Raw genomic sequence first — 23,446 nt, 5'->3', positions numbered from 1 at the left:
CTGTGCTGTACACCTGAAACTAACGTGACATTGAAAATCAACTCTACTTCAATTAAAAAAATTTTTTTAATTAAAAAAGTAAAGTGGGCGCACCATAAATACTGAATTTGGAAAGGATCCATCTTTATAGGAAGGCCATTTTTTCAGGCCCAGCTATGAGGAACTTGCCTAATATTGGTAGGAGTGACTTTGTGACTTCGAGTACTTGCTTGCTTGACAGTTTCTGCTCTTTTCTTTCTCTGTTACAGATAGTAACTGTCCCTATTGAAGACCCCAGCAGGGCTGCAGCCAGAACTGAGGCGCTAGCCGGCATGTAAAGCTGGTCATGCATCTACGCTGCTTGATACATTTCAAGCCCAGTAACAGAAGAGCCTTCCTGAGATTGCTGTCACCATACTTGCCTGTCACCTTTGCAAGGTTGGCCAGTGTGTGAGTGTTTGGTCACATGCTGTCATGGAGGTCAAGGAGGAGGGAAAGGAAAGGGAGACAGATGCTGAGACCCCAGAGAGAGCTAGTTCCTGAGGAGCCATGACTGAGGAACACTGCCCTTCCCCTCAATTACAGTGAGCCAAATGTCTAGCCCTAGAGTTGGGAGGTGTTCCTGCTCTTGGTGTTAGGAATCAGTCAGTGCGTCCTGCCCCCTGACAAAGAGTTCATCTTGTTACTGGCAGCCGGTTTGTAGGGAATCCAGATCATATTCGCTGGATGGCTGACCTCAGAGCAGTGCCACCCTCCTTCCTTAGTCAACCAAGTCTGGGGAATTCCCTGATGGTCCAGTGGTTAGGACTTCACGCTTTTGCTGCCAAGGGCCTGGGTTCAACCCCCGCTCAGGGAACTAAGATCCTGCAAGCCGTGCAGCGTGCCAAAAAAAAAAAAGTCACCCAAGTTTGTGAGGTATGACTGCCACTTATCTGCGTAATTATCCAGATTCTTGTTGTGGCAGACATCCATGGTGTCCACTTCCCCCATGATGAGGTGTGGACCTGTCCAGCCCTCTTCCTAAGGTGGACTCATGGGAGGAAGGGCTCAGAGCTAGCCAGACTGGCTAGGCAGCTGCCACATGTACAATATTGGTGCTAACTGAGGAAGGGTAGGCACAGTGTTGCATTTTGAGTTTCTACCGTTGTAGGAACCGAATCTGGTATTAGGCCCAACCAGCGTCTGAGACCTAAGCAAAGCCTGAGCACTTCAGCTAAGACCATGCACCAACGTGTCACTCTAAATCAGCCTCACCCCTTTGAGATGCTGCCCCAGATCTCAGTAACTTCATCGTCAAAAACAGATCCCCACCACTTACAGTTGTGTTGCCTCCTGGGTACTGATGGACCAGCCCTCGGACTCCTGCAGGGATCCCTTCTATCCATCCAGTGACATGGATAGTAAGAGGCAGGCATTTGGCTAAAGAAGCCTGTTTATTCAGAATATGTTTACAGCTGCTTGAAGATTTTTAAAGTCAGTTCTTAACAGAGGCATAACTGAATGATGAAACCAGTTTTATTCTTTAATTTTTTTTTTTTTTTTTTTTTTTTCAGGGCTGATGCTCCAGAGACCTCAGGGACTTCTTTCAGGACTCACAGAAACCTACACCCTGGTGATGGCACACAGGGACTGTTTTCTTGTTCTAAGTCTAAATGATTGCCAAGAAGGAAGGCAAAGGTAGAACAGTCAGATCTAGGGCTCTCCTCGGAGCTTCTAATTTCAGACCTTATTAAACTCCTTTCTGAGCCCAAGGACAGAGTTCACTTGAACAAATGATTTTGAGTCATGAATGAAAACTCTTGCTCTTTCCAAGATGAGAAAGAATTAAGAGATGGACAGGTAAGCAAGCACCTCTGTTTGGGAAAGAAGGTGTTGGTTTGGGTTATGTTGTTAATAGTAATAAGGTAGAGCATACATCAAGAGGATGTGGAGCTTTAGAAATGTGTAGGAAAAATCCTCACTATAATTCTCTTTGTTCTCTTACAAGAAGCTTCTAGTCACTTCTGGGTCAATTGCTTTCCTGACAGCTTATTTTCTAAGTGGGCTATGGGATTTTGGTCAGGATTTGCTTGGGTGGGAGGAGAATTTCAGGCAGAATCCCCCAAGAAATGTGTATTTCATCAATTTGGGTTGTTTACCTTACTGGCCCTTTCTCTCTCCAATGCATGTTTTGGCCCTGATTATCATCAGGACCCCTAATTCAATGTGCTATGTCTTTTTTTTTTCTTTTCGGCTGCACTGGGTCTTAGTTGCGGCATGCAGGATCTAGTTCCCTGACCAGGGATCGAACCCAGGCTCCCTGCATTGGGAGCGCAGAGTCTTACCCACCGGACCACCAGGGAAGTCCCCCAGTGTGCTGTGTCTTTGTGGAAGCCTGGTGGCTTACCCTGCATTCCTTACCTTTTTCACTACCTTGCCCGGAAATAGTCTTAAATGGAGCCTGTGGGATTCAGTGGCCAGAATGGGGACAAAGCCTGTGCTTTGGGAGTCCAGGGAGGTTTTTGTCACTGTTCTGAGATAGGTGAACTGTTCTTCGAGAGAACATCCATCTTTGGACACTAGAGGGGACTGAATCGGAGAGGGAAAGGAAGGATGCAATGAGTCCTGAGCACACAGACTTCTCCAGGGAGCTGTTCGGCACGATATTTTTGAGAATGGATCTTGAGCCTAGTGCTGTGCAGACGGTCTAAGAAATATAAAACAAGTATATGAGGAGGTCCCTGCACTCAAAGCAGCAGAGTCTGACTGGGGAGACGGATCTTTTGCAGAGGCCCTTGTGCCACATACAGAGGGGCTATAGGACTTAGAGACGTGAGGGACCATTGTAGCCCCAGTTGGTAAGGTCGGCCTCCCCGAGGAGGTGGAACTGATCTTGAAGGGACCAGAAAACACTGAGAAGGTGGAGGTGGGGGTGGATTCTGGAGGAAAACCACATGACCCAAGGGCTGGAGGTGAGAGGAACTGCAGCGAATATGTTCATTGGATCAAAATGGGAGACAATAGTGCTTAGGCATCGTGAGGCCAGTTGTGGAGGAGTTAGCTGTGGTGTGTTTAGGTGTCCATTCTTGTGTCCCAGGCAAAAAGAAATCAAAAAAAATCAAAGCTGTGTTTAAGGAGTGTTAGTTGGCAAAAATATGTGGAAGGGATTAGAGTAACAGGACAATCTGGGATTCTTGGGCCTTGACATAAGCAATGACTCCTTTAATTATTATTTTTACTTTTATTTATTTTAGAGAAAATAATTCTGCAGATGGTTCAAAATCCAAAAGTACAGAGGATATACATATAGTGAAAAAACTACCTTCCACCCTTGTCCCCCAGCTACCCAATTTTCCTGATGGAGGCAAAGTTACTACTTCCTTGGATATAATTCTGGAAATAGTCTCTGTAAAGACAAGCAAATATATTTATGTGTTTTTTAGGAATTCAAATGGTAAAATAGTGTGTATACTCTGTCCTTTGTGTTTTCACTTAATATATCATGAAGATTGTTCCAAATTGTCCATAAAGCACTTTCTTACTCTTTTTTATGGCTGTATAGGATCTCATTGAGTGGATATGCTTTAATTTGTTTAAAATTAGTCCATTAGTGACAACTAGATTTATCATGGCGATCATTTTGAAATGTATAGAAATAACAAATCACTGTGTTGTGCACCAGGAACTAACATTGTGTTATAGGTCAATTATACTTCAAAAACAAACAAATAGGGACATCTCTGGTGGCACAGTGGTTAAGAATCCACCTGCCAACATCTCTGGTGGCACAGTGGTTAAGAATCCACCTGCCAATGCAGGGTACATGGGTTCAATCCCTGGTGTGGGAAGATCCCACATGCCGCGGAGCAACTAAGCCCATGCACCACAACTACTGAGCCTGTGCTGTAGAGCCCGCGAGCCACAACTACTGAAGCCTGCGTGCCTAGAGACCGTGCTCTGCAACAAGGAGCCACCGCAATGAGAAGCCTGCGCACCGCAACGAAGAGCAGCCCCCGCTCGCCGCAACTAGAGAAAGCCTGCGCGCAGCAACGAAGACCATCGCAGCGAAAAATTTAAAAATCAAAATCAAAAACAAACAAAAACAAACAAAAGAAGGAACTCATAGAAAAAGAGATCAGATTTGTGGCTCCCAGAGGTGAGGGTGGAATTGGATGAAGCTGGTCAAAAGATACAAACTTCCAGTTATAAGAAAATAAGTACTAGGAATGTAATGTACAACATGATAAAGGCAACACTGCTGTATATTATAAATGAAAGTTATTAAGAGTAAATCCTAAGAGTTCTCATCACAAGGGAAAAAAGGGTTTTTTCTGTTTGTTGATGTTGTATCTATAGGAGATGATGGATGTTCACTAAACCTATTGTAGTCATCATTTCATGATGTATATAAGTCAGATCATTATGCTGTACACCTTAAACTCATACAGTGCTGTGTTTCAGTTATATCTCAGTAAAACTGGGGGGAAAATACAAAATATAATAAAATAAAATTAAAAGTCCATTAGTGGACAGGCAGGGTTTTTCTAGCTTTTTGTTTTTATAAACAGTACTACCATGAATGACACTGTAAACATGTCATTTGTACATGGATGGCTGTATGTGTTAGATAAATTCCTAGAAAGAAATTGCAGACCCTTAATGTGCACAGCATATGCGATTTCATTGGGTATTGTCAAGCCAGAGAGGTGGAACCAATTCACTCTCCAGTGTCTTACAACTCTTGGTCATCTAGCCAGCACAGTGTTACCACACTTTTTGATCTTTGCTAATAGGATAAGTGAAAAACATTATCTCAGAGTAGTTTTATTTGACATTTCTCTTGTTATAAGTAAGGTTGAGCATTTCTTCACATGTTTAAGAACTATTTGTGTTTCCTTTTATGTAAACCATCCATATCCATGCCAATTTTTCTACTGGGTTGGTTTTTTTCCTTACTGATTTGTAGGATCTTTTTTTTTTTTAATAGGAAAATTAGCCCTGTATTGGTGATCTGAGTTGCAAAAAGTTGGTCAGATGGTTTTTTAAGCTCCAGTAGGGGGAAGGTTTGGCTGAGCAGAAAGACCAAAAGTGAGGAAACTGCTTCACTCAACTTTACTTACTCAGAGCCCTGAGTCCTTGAACGGAGCCAGGAAATCTGTATAATATTATATTCACATTGGGCTTCACTGGTGGCGCAGTGGTTAAGAACCTGCCTGCCAATGCAGGGGACACGGGTTCGATCCCTGGTTCTGGCAGACCCCACATGCTGCGGAGCAGCTAAGCCCATGCGCCACAACTACTGAGCCTGTGCTCTAGAGCCCGCGAGCCACAGCTGCTGAAGCCCATGCACCTAGAGCCAGTGCTCCACAACAAGAAGCCACCGCAATGAGAAGCCCGCACACCGCAACAAAGAGTAGACCCCACTCGCCACAAGTAGAGAAAGCCGGCACGCAGCAGTGAAGACCCAACGCAGCCAAAAATAAATAAATAAATAAAATATATTTTAAAAATTTTGGGGGGGCTTCCCTGGTGGCGCAGTGGTTGAGAGTCCGCCTGCCGATGCAGGGGACACAGGTTCGTGACCCGGTCTGGGGAGATCCCACATGCTGCAGAGCGGCCGGGCCTGTGAGCCGTGGCCGCTGAGCCTGCACGTCCGGAGCCTGTGCTCCGCAACGGGAGAGGCCACAGCAGTGAGAAGCCCGCATACTGAAAAAAAAAAAAAAAAAAAAAAATTTTTTTAAAGATTATATTAACATTAACTAAGCTTTTCGCGGTTTTTCTTAAGACCGATTAAACAGGAGTTTTCCCTTACAGTATTCCTTGTAGCTGACTTCTCGGGATTTCATCCATTTTGTGTGTGTGTGTTACTGGATAAAGGCGTGACGTTTAAGCTGTCATCTTTGAGGAACTACTATGTGCCCAAGAGACTGACTTTGGTTTGTCTTGCAGGTTGAAAGTGTGTCTGCTGGGTACCCTCCACCATGTGACAAGGACAACAGTGCTCTTCTGGCTTTCAGGGGAATTCCTGTACGTATCACCCACACCTCAGTGCTTCCTGTCGGTAGAAGCTTGTGTTACTTGCTGCTATGTGGTGCCAGGCACCGGGACACAGGATGGCACAGACCCTGCCCTCCAGTAGCTCACACTTTGGATGGGGGAGTGGGGAGGGCACAGGCATGCAAAACAACATCTATCTAATAAGATAATTGTTATAATGAGGCAGAATATAAAGTGCAGCGGAAATACCGAAAGCACACCTCTGTCTCTGTTGAGTTGAGTGGATTTTTGTCTGTTTGCTCTCCAAGGAGGGCATATATTCATACTTGTCCTCATGTCACTCAACCGCTCCGTCGTAGTTGGCATTTTCCGGGTGCTTCTCTTTAAGATTGGCTTTAACCAACCCACGTGGGAAGACTAGATTCTTCTGGCCTCCAGTTTCGAGGACACTCGGTACAGCGGGTGGGATTTGTTTGGGTGGGTGGGGGGGATGTGGACTCCGCCCTCACACTAGAGGTCAGCTGCCCCTACAGATCTCAGAGTTGAAGAACCACGGCATCCTCCGGGCCCTGACGGCAGAAGCGAATGGCTGGGAGCCGGCTGGTAAGTCCCCCTGGGTGGGATTCAAGGCGGAGCTCCCTATGGGTCTGCTTTTCCTCATTTGAATTTATCTCACTACTTTTCCTGTAGAATTTTATATATATATATATATATATATATAAATTTATTTATTAATTTTTGGCTGCGTTGGGTCTTCGTGGCTGCGCGTGGGCTTTCTCTAGTAGCAGCGAGCGGGGGCTACTCTTCGTTGCAGTGCGGGGCTTCTCATTGCGGTGGCTTCTCTTGTTGCGGAGCACGGGCTCTAGGCGCGCGGGCTGCAGTAGTGGCACGTGGGCTCAGTAGTTGTGGCTCGCGGGCTCTAGAGCGCAGGCTCAGTAGTTGTGGCACACAGGCTTAGTTGCTCCGCGGCATGTGGGATCTTCCCGGACCAGGGCTCGAATCCGTGTCCCCTGCATTGGTAGGCGGATTCTTAACCACTGCGCCACCAGGGAAGCCCCTCCTGTAGAACTTCATAGAGTTCTCATCCTTCAAGGGAAGTTAGAGACCTGAGTTCTGATTTGGCCCCACAAGCCCTGCCGGTAGCTTACTGTGCGCCTTTGGGGCAAATCGTATAATCTCTGTGTCTACAGTGGAAATATTAGTACCTCCTTTGTCCTCAAAGGGATGTTGTGATAATGAAATGAGACAGAGTGGGTGAAAAGCCTTTGAAAAGTTACCCTGTTTTATCTGCTTGACATGGTTCTTCCCATACTGTATTTAAAGCTCATTCTACTTGCTTATTTATTACACAGAAAAGCACACTCACCAATTCAGAAGAACCAGTTCTGGAGTCAGATATCTCTGGCTTAAGTCCTGCCTCTTTCACCCATCAGCCCTATGGCCTTGAGCAAGTAACTTAATCTTTCTGACCCTCACTTTCCTCATCTATAAAACAGGGATTATATCAGAACCTGTATGATAGGAATTGTGTTAAGGATTAAATGAGGTAATGTACAGTGCCTAGCACACAGAATGTAAATCATAGTGAGCGCTCATTGGTGTGCGTCGTTATCTTTAAATTCTGTAAGCTGAAAATGTAATCTCTAAGAATATGGGGTCTATTAAAAATATTCCAATGTAGAAAAATTATATGGAGGTCTGTAAAGTGTCTTTTAATTGAATTTTGTCTTTACCATGTGGTGACAAACCTAACAGTTATTAGAGGTGTTGCCTTAAATGCCAAAATATTTTCTGTTTCAGTGCAAGTGGCATTTATGTGCCAGATATTCTTAATCATATTAAACAACTACAATTTTTTCCCCAGATTGCTCTCCGCTAATTTAAACTAATAGGCCGACTAAATGAGCTGTGCCGTTTACTATGTGAATAAGTGGAAGAGGGCCTAAATAAAGGAGGCAATTGACAAAAGGAAAAACGATAAAGAGCCGTACTGACGTGAGCTGGGTTTGTTATCCTGGAGATTTGTGTTGTGGCTCCTCATTCTTCTGTCAGTGTCGGGGAAAAATAGTATTGATGTCAGGATCGTCTTCAGAGGTGGGAGTCCTAAAGGAACCAGGAAAGGAGAGAGATGCTCTTACACGGGTTGGATGTTTGTCTCCAGTTTGGGCCGCAGATTGCGTTGCTGCTTGAGACCTTGGACTCTCTCTTGACTGCCTTGCTGTCACAGTGCGCTCCCACACCCTTGCCTGTGAGGTGTGGGGGGGTGAAAGATTGATCGAGTTGCTTATAATGATCTGAAGGGTGACAAGTCAGTGAAGCTGGATGTGGATGAGGGTTGAAGGGTGGGGAGCTTCCTCTCAGCATCACGATGAGATCCACGGCTGCTCTTCCGCTCTTCTTGTTTAGCCACTTTGTCCCTCGTTTTCATCTCCCAAGGGTCCAGCATGCTGGAAGTAAGTTTTATTTTCTTCACTGTCCCAGGTTTGAGTGTTCTGTATTCTGTTGACGTTATCTAGTTTGGAAGCCCTGGTGTAGTCTGCTACCCCAGGCTGGGGCTGGCAAGACTGAATGTCCTAGAGGTCCGGGATTCAGGACCCCGGACCCATCTCACCTGCTCCCACCGTCTACATCCATGCCAGACCCGAGCCCACAACTGCGTCAGTGATACTAGCTGATGTTGATTGAGCAAGTGGCCTTTGGGCCACGTAACTCCCCTAGAATCTGAAGAGTTACGTCATCCTCACAATAGTTGGAAGAGTGATTACAAATGGTTAAGTAACCTGTCCGAAGAAGTACAGCTCGTGAGGGACAGAGATGAAAAGTTCACGAGCTATTTGGCTCTACACTGTACTTTCCCAACTGTCCCCTCCAGCTCCCAGCAGCCTCCTTGTCCTCATTACCCTTTAGTGTTTTGAGTTTTTGGTAGCTTTTTCTTTAATTTGCAAGTATATTTCCAAAACAGTTCACTGTCACATGAATGTCCTCAGCCCGGATTGCAAGGCTGAGGGGAGCTGTCCTAACCTGCTTTCACCACCCAGGTTAGAAGGCTCACGAGTTTGGGTGTCAAATGGAGGTCTCTCCATCCTGCCCACTGTTTGCCAGTGTCCTCCGTAGCAAATGGGAAAATCCAGTGATGGGCCATGCTGCCAGCAATTTGGCCCAGAGTGGCAGCTGTGGTGTGGAGAAGAGGGCTGTGTGGTGGTTAAAGAGCGCCTGTCCTGCTGCTGTCTTCTTCTGTTTCCCCCTCTTTTGTTGTGCTTTCGTTCATTCATCACACATTCATTGTGGGGAATTCCCTGGCAGTCTAGTGATTAGGACTCTGCACTTCCACTATAGGCTGCACGGGTTTGATCCCTGGTTGGTGATCTAAGATCCTGCATGCTGCGAGGTATGGCCAAAAACAAAACAAACAAACAAACAACAACAACAAAAACATTCACTGTGCACCTGTCATGTGTCAGGCGCTCAGAACCCTACCTTCCTGTGGCTCCCAGTGCAGTGGGCAAGACAGTTGCAACATGGTGGTAAGCATGGGGTGTCAGGGTCTCTCATGGAGCAGCTCCTAACGCAGATTACAGAGGCTAAAGAAGGCACCCAGTTGAGGGTGATACTGGAATTGGCTGAAGGATGAGATGGAACTGCGCTAGAAGGGGCTGGAACTGAAGGTGGGAGAGCGGGGTGTGCAAAGGCACCCAAGGCGGGTGTTGAGAGACTTCAGGTACTTCTGGATGCCCTAGGATAGAGCCAGAGAGGTAAGAAGTCTCCCGATTGTGAAGAGTTGGGGTTTCATCTTGAGAATTATGGAGAATCCCTGGAGGGTTCTGAGCAGCAGGCTGACGTCAGATCTGCCTTTTTGAAAGCTCACTCTGGCATATCAGAGGGTGGCAACAAGGCCCAAGGCAGGCAGGTAAGGCCGGGGGCTACGACAGCAGTCTGGACACACCTAGATCTCAGAGGGTCTCCTTTTCTCACTATTGCAGTTATGAATACAGAGGTGCTCCGAGCCCAAGAAGAATGGGAAGCCGTGGACAGTATCCAGCCAGAGACAGGTAACTGCAGGGATGGTGCCGCCTCCTCACAGCCTGCTGCTGCTAAACACACGATCCACCCGTGCGGCTAATGTTCTGTGCCTCTGGGATTAGGACACAGAATTCCTGGGTCTTCTCGTTTTCAATACGTGACATAGGATGAAATCTCTTTTCCCAGTTCAGAGGTGATGCCATCGACCTCTGGAGGAAATGGGGATGATGCCTTGGGGAGAGGGCCGCCGGCCGTGAGAGGAGACAGGGAGGACCTTGGTCAGGGTCAGCTTCTGCAGGGTCATGAGGTCAGGCAGAGGATGGAGGCAGGCAGCCAGGACCCCTGTGTCAGGTCGAGCAGGTTGTTCACTATACCAGGAAGTCCCTGGAAATGGGGGCTGAAGCCATCTGCTGGAAGCCTCTGAGGGCTGCATCAAAAACTGTCTCTCGTGCCTTTCAGGAGGTTTGGATGGAGCTGTGGGAGGGGAGAACTGGGACCCAAATCTAGCCTGAGCCCCACTTGAGCTCCTGAAGAGATGTTAGAGGGGACTGTGTCAGCCATCACCTGTATTGCGGACTGCTAAGTCAGTACCCTGTGACAAAGGCTGGATAGGGGCCATTTGTATCCAGGGCATGAGAAGGGGCAAAGTAGAAGATAGGAAAGGCCCCTAAACAAACCTGTAGCATGCTCCTGCGTGGGTATCTCCTCCAGGCAGTGACTCGAATCCACTCACAGATGAGTGGATGTTAGGGGCCCCTGCACATCTACCCCCACTCACTTCAGGTCTTAGCCTAGTCAGCTAGGACCCCTGCACAGCTGGGTCCGAAAGGGAGTCAGCCCAGCAGATAACGCCACCCCCTTGACGGAGGGTTGGTTGTAACTGTAGGTGTCTGACGTTTACAGCTGAAAGTCAGTGCTGGGCTTAGAGGTGACAACCAGCGGCCCTCAGTAAATGTCTGCTGATAGAATGACTACTGTTACAAGTGCCAGAGTGTCTTCCCTTTTGCCACAGGGAGCCGGGCCAGCCCAGACCATCCCGGGCAGCTAATCTCTTTCAGTGAGGCCCTCCAGCATTTCCAGACCGTGGACCTCTCTTCCTTCAAGGTATGACAGTAGGGAGGTTTGGGGGTCTCAAGCAAAGCACTTTCTTCCCAGGAGCCAGGTTTCTTCCCCACCAGGATAGGGCACTGGGCAAGCAAGATGGAAATTTCCAGGTGAGGGCTCTGTCTCAACTAAGAAATCTCGGGGCGCAGGATCACATGTCATGTGGGCCTTGGCGGCCTTTCAGGGACTGTGCCCCCAGAGCTCTAGTGGCCCTGTCTTATAGGGGCCCATGGAGCTGCTCCCCGCTCTCCCCTCCTAGGGACGGGGAGGTCTGCAGTCAGATGCTAGGGAGTTCCTTGGGGAAGCAGGGCAGCCTGTCCAGAGAGCTGAGTAATTCACTGCCACCGTAGGAAAATCTTCCATCCCCTAGAGGAACAAGAAGTTATTTGGGAATTTTAAAAATATGTGGGGTTGGAAAAAGAAAGAATATTAAAGAGAGTAAAAGCTGACAAGCTTTCTGGGGAATCTTGAGTGACCAGTAGTAAGTTTAGAGAACTGTGATTTCAGATCTTCAACCTAAAGCCTGGCCGCAAGGAGAGAGGTTAAAAAGATAGGAGTCAGATTGGTTTGTAGGACCCAGAGATCCAGAGGCTGCCGAAATCAGAGTATCCTAAGCCCTGCGGCAATGGCTGTGAACAAGGAGAAGTCAGCAGGAGCTGGCTTAGGCACTGCTGCTGTGGTGTAGACAGAAGGCGCCAGCTCCCCTCAGGGGTATCCTGTTCCAAAAAAGTGCCCACTGACTGTTTTTTTGTTTGTTTGGCCGTGCCACATGGCATGTGGGATCTTAGTTCCCCGACCAGGGATTGAACGAGCGCCCTTTGCATTGCAAGCGTTCAGTCTTAACCACTGGACCGCCAGAGAAGTCCCCTCCACCCCCCCACTGACTGTCTTATCTTGGAAGTTGAGAGGTCTGTTAGACTTGATATTTACGTCCTTTACAGAGAGAGACAGAGACGGACACACAAAGGGTAGAAGCAGCCCTGCTGGGAAACTTGGCCTGGCATCTGTGAGATGCCAGCCCCCATAGCCAGCCACCTCTAGCTTCCTTGGTAGTCAGTGACATAGCTGTTTCTGGAAAAGCCCAGAGGACCAGATGTAGACAACCGGCTGATAAGGCCTATGCTTGGGGACATCTCTCTCTACTTACAAAGAGCCTACGAGCTGGAAGAGCCTGTCTCCAGAGATTTGCAGATGCTTTACAGCTTCTGCCCCATTTCCATGGCCCAGAGGCCAGCCAGTTAGTGGGAGAACCACTCCTTTCTGTAAGACCTGTCCTGTACTGAGCCTGATGGTAAGTTCATTAAAGCAAATGAACACAACACTCTGCCTATTGCCTGCACCTTCCTCCCCAGAAAAGAATCCAGCCAACGATCCGAAGGACCGGGCTTGCTGCCCTCCGGCACTGGCTCTTCGGACCTCCAAAGCTCCACCAGGGCCTCCGTGAAGAAAGGGACTTGGTCCTGACCATCGCTCAGTGTGAGTGCACGGGTGCTGCCACAAGGCAGGCGCTGCGTGAGTGGTCAGGCAGAGAGCACGGTTTGCCTACCCGGTTGCTGAGACTAAGCCAAGGCTATTGCATTTACCATGCTGGGGGGAGAGCAGTGTATCTGGAGCACCGGCCAGGTCTGTCTTGGCTGTACCGTTCTCTGGGAAGCACTCAGTCCTCCCGTGAGGGCCAATCCAACAGAGCATGGGTGTGTTTTGGGGCAGGTGGCCTGGATAGCCAAGACCCAATGCATGGCCGAGTCCTCCAGACCATCTATAAGAAGCTGACCGGCTCCAAGTTTGACTGTGCCCTCCACGGAGACCACTGGGAAGATCTGGGCTTTCAGGGTAAGAGAGAGGAATGGTTCATCTTCTCCCTGACTCCTTATTCCAGGACTAGCGTGAGAACCCAGACAGTCCTCTTCCTGTCATGCCAGCACCATGAGACAGGATATCTGGGGCAGAGCACTTCAGGAAGAGGGTACAGCAAATGCCAAGGCCCTGAGGTGAAATGTGTGTAACTCTTTCTGAGAAATAGCAAGGAGTGTGGCTGAAGTGGAGAAGGAGAATAGTTCACTCGGGGCCTTGCAGGCCAGTGTAAAATATTTACTCTAAGTGAGATAGAAAGCATGGGAGTGATAGGATTTAGAATCCAGTGTTTTCTTTTTATTCTTTTCTTTTACTTTCGATGAAAATTTTTTTTTATATTATTTCATTTTTTTGAGTGAAACAAAATGATTCCACCTGTTTTGGGACTACTATTTTTTCAAAATCATATCAAATTACATTTGTATAGAATAGGAAAATATCTTAATTTTAAAAAGAAACTTTATATACTCATAATTAATTGGTGCTCGGTTGGTACTGACAGTGTGTTTAAGTCCCTTTACCTTCCTTCATCTATAATGTAATTGTACTAAATATTCCCTCTGTGTACATTGAGAATCACATCAGTGTTACGATTTTTGTTTCAACCATTAATTTAAATAACTCAAGAGGAGAAGCAAGGTCTGTTGTATTTACCCATGTATTTATGCTTTCCATTGTTCTTTCTTCTGTTCTCATATTCTAAGATTCCTTCTTTTATCACTTCCTTTCTGTTTCAGGAACTTCTTTTAGCCATTTTCTAAAGTAGGTCTGTTGGCAATAAATTCTTTAGCTTTCCTTCATCTGAGAATGTCTTCATTTCCCCTTCACTCCTGAAGGATAATTTCTCTGAATGTAGAATTCCAGGTTGACAGGTCTTTTCTTTCAGCACTTGAAAATAAATGTGCTACTTCTTTTTGGCCTCCATGGTTTCTGATGAGAAATCTGCTGTCACTTGAATTATTCCTCCTTGCTAGATAAGAAGTTGTTTCTCTCTCTGCTTTCAAGATCTTTTTGGTTGTTTTTTTTTTCTTTTGTTTGCAGGAGTTTGACTATGGTATGTCTTAGTGGGGATTTCTTTGGGCTTATCTTATTAAGGGTTTGCTCAGCTTCTTGAATCTGTAGTTTTATGTCTTTGGCCAAATTTGGTAAATTTTCAGCCATTATTACTTTGAGTACTTTTTTCAGCCCTGCTCTTTCTCCTCCCTTGTACAACTCTGATGACACAGATGCTAGATCTTCTGTTACTGTTCCACAGGTCCCAGAGGCTCTGTTCATTTTAGGCGGATCTCTGTATAGCTCAGAGGTCTCCAAGACTCTGTTTATTTTGTTTTGTTTTTTCTCTCTATTGATCAGATTGGGCAGTTTATATTGTTCCATCTTCAAGTTCACTGGTTCTTTCCTCTTTGGTCTCTATTCTGCTGTTGAGCCCATCCAGTGAGTTTTTAATTTTAGGTATTATGTTTTTCAGTTCTGAAGTTTCTGTTTGGTTCTTTATATCTGTTATTTCTTTACTGAGACTTTCTATTTTTTCATTTTTTTCAAATGTTTGTAATTGCTTATCAAAGGCATTTTTACCACAAATTTAGTGGCTTAAATCAACACAGATTTATTATCTTCTAGTTCTGTAGTTCAGATGTCTGACACAGTCTCACTGGGGCAAGATCAAGGTGGCAGCAGGGCTGCATTCCTTTTTGGAGGCTTTAGGAGAAAATCTATTTCTGTGCCTTTTCCACCTTCTAGAGCCCACCCACGTTCCTCCTCCTTCAGAGCCAGGAACACAGCATCTCTCTGAGCTGATTCTGTCCTCACATCTCTTTTTCTGATTCTGTGCTTCTACCTCCCTCTCTCACTTTTTAAGGATTCTTCTGACTACATGGGGCCCAGCCAGATAATCCAGGATAATCTCCCTATCCTGATTAGCAACCTTCATTCTAACTGCAATCTTGATTCCCCCTTGCTGTGCAACAGAACGTACTTGTAGGTTCTGGGGATTAGGACGTGGATATCTCTGGAGGTGCCGTTATTCTGCCTAGGACAGCTGCTATAAATTCCTTATCAGGTAATTCTAACATATGTGTGATCTCCATGTTGCTATCTGTTGATTGTCTTTTCTCATTCAAATTGAGATTTTCCTAGTTCTTGGTGTAATGAGTGATTTTTTTATTGTATCCTAGATATTGTGGGTATTATGTAATGACAGTGTTGATCATCTTTAAATCTTCTATTTTAGCAGGCCTCCTCTGACACTGGGCAGTGGGGGAAGGGTGATGTCACCTCATTACTGCCAGGTGGGGATAGAAATCCAGGTATCCCACTTGACCTCCACTAATACCACTGGCTGGGTGGGGCAGGGGTGCCTCATTGCTGTTCCCATGTAGCCTCCACTGATGTCGCAGAGGGTGTGGTGGGCTCCTTAGCACTAGAGAAGCATAAAAGTCCCAGCTCCCCGCTTCTTTGACTGCCTTGGCAGAGCTGAGGGGCACCTTGTTACAGTCAGGCAGGGGAAGTCTAGGCTCTCCACTTGGGCAGTGATCAAGGTAACCAAGTCATTGAATCTCACAGAGCAGGGATTTCATTAAGCACCCTGAATTTCCTCTTGGTTTTTGTTTTAGGAACAAATCCAGCCACAGACTTGAGAGGAGCAGGCTTCCTTGCCCTCCTGCATCTCCTGTACCTGGTGATGGACTCAAAGACTTTGCTGATGGCCCAGGAGATTTTCCGCCTGTCTCGTCACCATATCCAGGTGGGGCTTTGGTGGAAAGCCAGCAGAGAGGGCTGTAGGGGCTGGGACCTGGGCACAGGGCTCTCCTGAGTGACCATGACAGCTTCGCAGGTAGATCTCCAATTGCTGAGGGCCCTCAGGACAGCTGAGGCAAACCAGGCATGGGCATCCCTGTCACCCTGACCTGGCTGGAATCTGAGCTCCAGCACTCATTAGTGTGTGTCTCGAGCAAGTGCCTCAACTCTTCAGAGCCTTGGTTTCCTCATCCATAAAGAGGAAATCATGGAAACGTCAGCTGGGTAATTGGGAAAGTTAAATGAGGTGACGTACAAAAGCACTAGACACAACTGTGGTACCAGTGTCTCAGCTCACTGCCCTCCCAGTATTGGCAGGTTCTCCTGACCCTGGAGGAGGGGGATCAGCCTTTATTTGCCCGGAGAAGAAGGTTTTCCTCCAAGTGTCAGGTGACACATGGGACTTTCTGAAAGGCCAGAAGTGGCTCCTGTAGCCCTCAGGTTCTGTCCAGGCCTGCTCTCCAGGGTTGGTTTGATGGTTTTCCCCTGTAGTAAAAGGTGGTAGTCCCTCCATTTGAGAAAACAGACTTGACCTGTTTCCTGCCATTCATCTATCCCAGATTCATGGGGCCTGGAATTCCTTCATGTACTACACAGGTATTTATTTAGCATTCCCTGTGCTAGTTATTGTTCTTGGTGCTTGGGAAACATCAGTGAGCAAAACAGACAAAGATCCTTCTAGCAGAGAGGACAAGACAGTAAGCCTAATACATAAACAAATTATAGAGTATGTTAAAGGTGGTAAGTGCTAAGTTGACACGGTTAGGAGAATGTGGGAGGATTACAGTTTTTTGGGGTATTAAGGTAGCTCTCATGAGAAGGTGAGACTTAAACCAAGCCTTGAAGGAGGTGAGGATGTTAGCCAAGCTTGTATATGGAGGAAGAGCATTCCGCACAGAGGGGGCAGCTAGAGCAAAGGTCCCGAAGGAAGTGTATGTCTGGCATGTGCAGGAATGGCAGGGAGGCCAGTAGGAAGGAGGTGATAGGGTAACAGGGGCCAGACAGTGTCGGGCCCGGTAGGCTAGGATGAGTCAGATGAGGGTTTTGAATAGCCTGGAATGACACGATCCACCTTATGTTCTTAAATGGGTCCTACCAGCCGTTGGATTGAGAGTAGTCTCTGGTGAGGGCTTTTGTAATCCAAGTTAGAGATGATGGTGATCTGGACCAGGGTGTTTTCAGAGAAGACGTTGTGAAGTGATCAGATTCTGGATATAGAATCTTGAGCGTATGGGCTGTAGAGAAGAGAGCCAGCATATTTTTCAGATGGATTGCGTACAGGTTTAAGAAAAAGAGGCATCAATGGTGATTTTTAGCCTGAGCAGCTGGAAAGACAGAGTGGCCACCAACAGAAATGGAAAAGAAAGAGCAAGGGTGGGAGTGGTTCCATCTGCCATATAAATTTTAGACTGAGGTTATGCGTTTGTTTGTTTGTTTCATAAATGTAATTAGTTAGTTATTTTTGGCTGCATTGGGTCTTCGTTGCTGCGCGTGGGCTTTCTCTAGTAGCAGCAAGTGAGGGCTACTCTTCGTTGTGGTGTGTGGGCTTCTCACTGCAGTGGCTTTTCTTGTTGTGGAGCACAGGCTCTAGGCACACGGGCTTCAGTAGTTGTGACACGCAGGCTCAGCAGTTGTGGCGCATGGGCTCTAGAGCACAGGCTCAGTAGCTGTGGTGCACAGGCTTAGTTCCTCCGCAGCATGTGGCATCTTCCCGGACCAGGGCTCGAACCCGTGTCCCCTACAGGCAGATTCTTAACCCCGTGCCATCAGGGAAGCCCCAGGTTATGCGTTTTTGTTTTTTTTTAAATAAATTTATTTATTTTATTTATTTGTTTTTGGCTGCATTGGGTCTTCGTTGCTGTGCGTGGGCTTTCTCTAGTTGTGTTGAGCAGGGGCTACTCTTTGTTGCAGTGAGCGGGCTTCTCATTGCGGTGGTTTCTCTTGTTGCAGAGCACAGGCTCTAGGCACGCGGGCTTCAGTAGTTGTGGCACGTGGGCTCAGTAGTTGTGGCTCGCGGGCTCTAGAGCACGGGCACAGTAGTTGTGGCACACGGGCTTAGTTGCTCTACGGCATGTGGGATCTTCCTGGACCAGGACTCGAACCCGTGTCCCCTGCATTGGCAGGCGGATTCTTAACCACTGCGCCACCAGGGAAGCCCAGGTTGTGCATTTTTGACAACTACAGAATTGATGTACCTCATGTCAGGAGCACCCATGTCAACATGTCTTATTACTGGTGAAGGTAACCTTGGGCACATGGTTAAGGGGATATCAGCCAGGGTTCTACTCTGTAAAGTTACTATTTTTCCCTTTGTAATTAATCACTATCTTGGAAGAAGATACTTTGAAGCTATGCAAATATCCTGTTTTTCCTCAAACTTGATTCTAATAGTGATTTTGTTTCCCTCATTTCTCCTACATTTATTAATTTTTCAATTTATTAATTGGAATTCTTCTGTAAGAAAGAATTGTCTTTGCTATTTATTGATTCAGGTACTTTTTATATCCGCATGGACTCAGATATTTATTTTATTCTATGGGATATAACCCAACACTTTTATTATTTATTTTGTTGCTAAAATTGTTCCCATGTCGACCATTTTAAGAGCTCTTTCAGGTGGTACCTGTGACCTTTCAGCATGCCCTGTCCTTTTTTGAGCACCTTTCTACTTTCTGGATCCTAAAGACGCTCTAGGATCTTGTATTTTCCGTGAATGATTCCCAGCCCTGAGATCAACCACTTCTCCAAAGAGCTCTTGTTATTTAGTTGGAGAATGATATTTGGAAACCAAGATCTGAGTGCTGGGTGTTCTCACTGGTATTAAGATCTCACTGCTTCTAGTCCGTCTCAGTGTCCAGAGCTTGGAAAATATGTATGTGTCACTGGTTCCCTCCTGACTCTGAAAGGAATGGTCTCCAGTGGTGAGCAGACCTGCCCAGGCCCCAGCAGCACTTCACAGAGAACAGGAAGTGGGGTGTGATGCTGCCTGAGGGAGAGGAGCTGAGAATGAGTGGCTGAAGGTCAGACCTGCAGCATTTTCTTCAGGTCATTGTGTCTTCAATCTGGAGTCAGGCCAGCCTGCACTGCAAAAACAGACTGTTCCAGTAACTGTGTTGTCGGTCATATTAGTTAATTCTCAGAACCTCAGCTTCTTCCTTTGTAACATGAGCAAATAATCCCAACTCCGTAGACTTATTCTGAGTTGGAGAAAAACTGTGTAAAGTGCTAAGCACATTAGTCATTCAAGGAGTGTTAGTTATCAAAGTAACTTCTGTTTTCTGTGAGCAAAAATACATTTTATATACATCTTATAGATAACACATGCATACATAAATACATCTTGGGTTTTCAAAATCATATCTGCTCTTGCGCCTGCACACACACACACAACACATACATCCACACATATGCACACAGCCATTGTAAGGTAAGATAGATCCATTTTGAATCTAAAACTTCTTGACTACAAAACAAATAGTCACACAGTTCCTGCCACCTGGGCAGTTTTTCATTTCGTTCCCTGCATATCTCTGTTATCTTTTGAGGAAAAGTACCCATTAAACCTGACAGTTTCACGTACGCCCATCTCTTCCGGGAGACACTGGAGGAGGCAAAAGGGGACTTCGTGAGGATCTGGTCTTGAGGTATATCAGGACCCATGAGTTGAGAATGTGGGCGTATTCTGTGCTCTGCGCGATCTGGGGAGGTAATGTCTGGGTCAAGTTTGAGAACCGGACCAGTTAGCTTATGAAACAATGCAGTCTCTTGTAGCGACGCTGCTTTGTTATAGGAGGCCCAGAGGTTGAGGCATATCTTAGCAGTCACTGGGACAGCCCCTTGTTGTAGAGACAGTGAAGACCCAGAGAGGGGAAATGGCTTGCCCAAGGTCCCCCAGCTAATGAGTATTTCCTAGAAATCATCTCTGACCTCAGTGCCTCCCTTCTTGTGGTTTTTGAAGGCTCTCTTGTAAGACCTTCCTGCCTGCAGAAATATGGAAGCCAGGGTAGAGGGTTAGTGCCAATTCAGCATCCCTCATTCATTTTCAAAGACACGCTTGACTGAGGTGAGGGGGTAGGTCATTGGATATCTGAGGGAGGAATGTCCCAGGCAGAGGGAAGAGCAAGACGAGAGAGGAAGCCCTGGGTACTTGATCTCGGTATGGACCAGCCTGACCACTTTGACCAATCTGTTCCTCATCCCTTCACCTGCTGGCCTTTGTGGAATTTATTGTGGATTTATATTTACTCCACAACATGCATGTCAGACAATAAGAAGGAATAGCAGCTTAAAATAATAAAATAAGAGAGCTGGTGTAGGCGTCAGGAAGCTAGCTCCTATTTCCATCTGCAGTATCATTACTTAGCTATGATTTGAGGCAAGTCACCTAGCCTCTCTGGGCCTCACTTTGCTGTTTTATGAAGTAAGAGATTTGGCCTAAATGATTCTAAGGTCCCTTCCAGCTTTATGATTCCTTGAACTCTCAGGCCCTTATGAATCTTGAAAATACAGTTTTCCAGGAGGCACGTAGGAGACCAGAGTAACAGTTGGGGGACTCAGACCTGCCAGCAGCCAGTCCTGTCTCTTTCCTAAGGAGAGAGCTGAGGTCTCAGGTACCTGTGGTACATCCTACTAAAGGGGAATTGGCCAGAAACTACAGATTCTGGGGGAACCCAGGACTCCATAGAAGTGCATGGTCCACACTGTCCTGAGGAGGAGGAGTGCTACAGTTCAGATGCTGAGATGCAGGCCGCATCTGGCTGATTGCTGGCAGGCAGGGAAGCCCCTCACAACAGTAGTTACTCACAGACAGCAATTTGTATAGCTTTCCTTGCAATTTCCATCTGTTATTTCACTCCATCAACATGACAAGCCTGCAAAAAGGTAGGGCAGAGATGATCCTTGTAAATCTTCATTTCCTGGTGAAGGAACGTGAAGATATTACAGACCAATATCGCTGATGAATATAGATGAAAAGATCTTCAACAAAATACTAGCAAACAGAATCCAACAACACATTAAAAGGATCATACACCATGCTCAAGTGGGATTTATCCAAGGGATGCAAGGGTTCTTCAATATACGTAAATCAATCAATGTGATACACCATATTAACAAATTGAAGAAGAAAAACCATATGGTCATCTCAGTAGATGCAAAAAAAGCTTTTGACAAAATTCAACACCAATTTATGATAAAAGCTCTCCAGAAAGTGGGCATACAGGGAACCTACCTCAACATAATAAAGGGCATATACAACAAACCCACAGCAAACATCATTCTCAATGGTGAAAACCTGAAAGCATTTCCTCTAAGATCAGGAACAAGACAAGGATGTCCACCCTCGCCACTATTATTCAACATAGTTTTGGAAGTCCTAGGCACAGCAGTCAGAGAAGAAAAAGGAATACAAATTGGAAAAGAAGAAGTAAAACTGTCACTGTTTGCAGATGACATGATACTATACATAGAGAATCTTAAAGATGCCACCAGAAAACTACTAGACCTAATCAATGAATTTGGTAAAGTTGCAGGATACAAAATTAATGCACAGAAATCTCTTGCATTCCTATACACTAATGATGAAAAATCTGAAAGAGAAATTATGGAAACACTCCCATTCACCATTGCAACAAAAAGAATAAAACACCTAGGAATAAACCTACCTAGGGAGACAAAAGACCTGTATGCAGAAAACTATAAGACACTGATGAAAGAAATTAAAGATGATACAAACAGATGGAAAGATATACCATGTTCTTGGACTGGAAGAATCAATATTGTGAAAATGACTATACTACCCAAAGCAATCTACAGATTCAGTGCAATCCCTATCAAATTACCAATGGCATTTTTTACAGAGCTAGAACAAAAAATCTTAAAATTTATATGGAGGCACAAAAGACCCTGAATAGCCAAAGCAGTCTTGAGGGAAAACAACGGAGCTGCAGGAATCAGACTCCCTGACTTCAGACTATACTACAAAGCCACAATAATCAAGACAATATGGTATGGGCACAAAAACATAAATATAGATCAATGGAACAGGATAGAAAGCCCAGAGATAAACCCACGCACCTATGGTCAACTAATCTATGACAAAGGAGGCAAGGATATACAATGGAGAAAAGACAGTCTCTTCAGTAAGTGGTGCTGGGAAAACTGGACAGCTACATGTAAAAGAATGAAATTAGAACACACTCTAACACCATACACAAAAATAAACTCAGAATGGATTAGAGACCTAAATGTAAGACTGGACACTATAAAACTCTTAGAGGAAAACATAGGAAGAACACTCTCTGACATAAATCACAGCAAGATCTTTTTCGATCCACCTCCTAGAGTAGTGGAAATAAAAACAAAAGTAAACAAATGGGACCTAATGAAACTTAACAGCTTTTGCCAAGCAAAGGAAACTACAAACAAGATGAAAAGACAACCTTCAGAATGGTAGAAAATACTTGCAAATGAATCAGTGGACAAAGGATTAATCTCCAAAATATATAAACAGCTCATGAAGCTCAATATTAAAAAAACAACCCAATCAAAAAATGGGCAGAAGATCTAAATAGACATTTCTCCAGAGAAGACATACAGATGGCCAAGAGGCACATGAAAAGCTGCTCAACATCACCAGTTACTAGAGAAATGCAAATCAAAACTACAATGAGGTATCACCTCACACCAGTTAGAATGGGCATCATGAGAAAATCAATAAACAACGAATGCTGGAGAGGGTGTGGAGAAAAAGGAACCCTCTTGCACTGTTGGTGGGAATGTAAATTGATAACAGCCACTATGGAGAACAGTATGGAGGTTCCTTAAAAAACTAAAAATAGAATTACCGTATGACCTAGCAGTCTCACTCCTGGCATAAACAAAACTGGGCAGCTAGTAAGTGGTGAAGCTGGGGCGAGGACCCCCATCACCTGAGAGCTCGCCCAGCAGTGGGCTCCTTACAGCTGGGTTCTCAGCCAGCAACCCGCCTCAGAGTCACCTGGGGGGGATGCAGGTGCCCAGGCCCCTCCCTCCGCAGAACTACTGAATTGGAACCTCCAGGGATGGGGCCATGTCGGCAGCAGCTGCAAAAGACAATCTGGTTTTCTTGCTTCAGTGTTCAAAGGTGTTTAAGCCCAACTGTGAGGCATGAAGAGAGATGAACTTTTAAATGGAAGCTCAGAAGTGTCCACGTCTGATTTCCTCTGCTGTCTTTTTAGTCAGTTCCCTAAACACAGCCTCAGTGTGGTATTTTAGCTCAAAGCCACTTTTCAGGTCCAAGGGAACTGCTGAAGGAAAGGAGATATTTCTATCTGAATTCCAGTTTTTCACTGCTTTTTAGTAAGTAGACTTTTATAAAAATATTCCTGGGCTTCCCTGGTGACGCAGTGGTTGAGAGTCCGCCTGCCGATGCAGGGGACATGGGTTCGTGCCCTGGTCTGGGAGGATCCCACATGCCGCGGAGCTGCTGGGCCCGTGAGCCGTGGCCGCTGAGCCTGCGCGTCCGGAGCCTGTGCTCTGCAGCGGGAGAGGCCACAACAGTGAGAGACTCGTGTACCGAAAAAAAAAAAAAAATTCCTGAGAATGAATGAACACTGAGTTCAGATCCTCTGTTCATTATGTTGCTACCATGTTCTTGTTCCCATATTTATTTTTAGACTGAAAGAAATTAAAAGAAGGGATGATATTATACAAATATTATCATAATTAAGTAGGCAAT

At 45.8% G+C, this 23,446-nt stretch overlaps 1 protein-coding gene and 1 non-coding gene across 9 annotated transcripts in view; both read left to right on the top strand.

Moving 5' to 3' along the window:
* Positions 1–23,446, top strand: part of ELMOD3 (ELMO domain containing 3) — a 28,573-nt gene that overhangs the window by 798 nt on the left and 4,329 nt on the right. For 2 of the 8 annotated variants that reach the window (XM_067007298.1, XM_067007294.1), the window contains exons 2-10: positions 249–417; positions 1,533–1,818; positions 5,908–5,985; positions 6,489–6,558; positions 9,936–10,004; positions 10,988–11,079; positions 12,432–12,555; positions 12,790–12,912; positions 15,546–15,676. In XM_067007298.1, the coding sequence (XP_066863399.1) occupies positions 1,765–1,818; positions 5,908–5,985; positions 6,489–6,558; positions 9,936–10,004; positions 10,988–11,079; positions 12,432–12,555; positions 12,790–12,912; positions 15,546–15,676 (741 nt within the window). In that variant the 5' untranslated portion in view covers positions 249–417; positions 1,533–1,764. Of the gene's footprint in view, positions 1–248; positions 430–1,532; positions 1,819–5,907; positions 5,986–6,476; positions 6,559–9,935; positions 10,005–10,987; positions 11,080–12,431; positions 12,556–12,789; positions 12,913–15,545; positions 15,677–23,446 lie in introns of all 8 variants that reach the window. The other 6 variants (XM_067007297.1, XM_067007293.1, XM_067007296.1 and 3 more) reach the window with 3 other exon arrangements.
* TRNAQ-UUG (transfer RNA glutamine (anticodon UUG)) lies at positions 763–835 on the top strand. Its single transcript has one exon. It is a non-coding gene; the product is annotated as a tRNA-Gln (tRNA).

This window comes from Kogia breviceps, chromosome 11, assembly GCF_026419965.1.
Source record: "Kogia breviceps isolate mKogBre1 chromosome 11, mKogBre1 haplotype 1, whole genome shotgun sequence".
Classification (NCBI taxonomy): domain Eukaryota; kingdom Metazoa; phylum Chordata; class Mammalia; order Artiodactyla; family Physeteridae; genus Kogia; species Kogia breviceps.
Note: the sequence above shows the minus strand (reverse complement) of the source record. Positions and strands in the feature narration are given on the sequence as shown.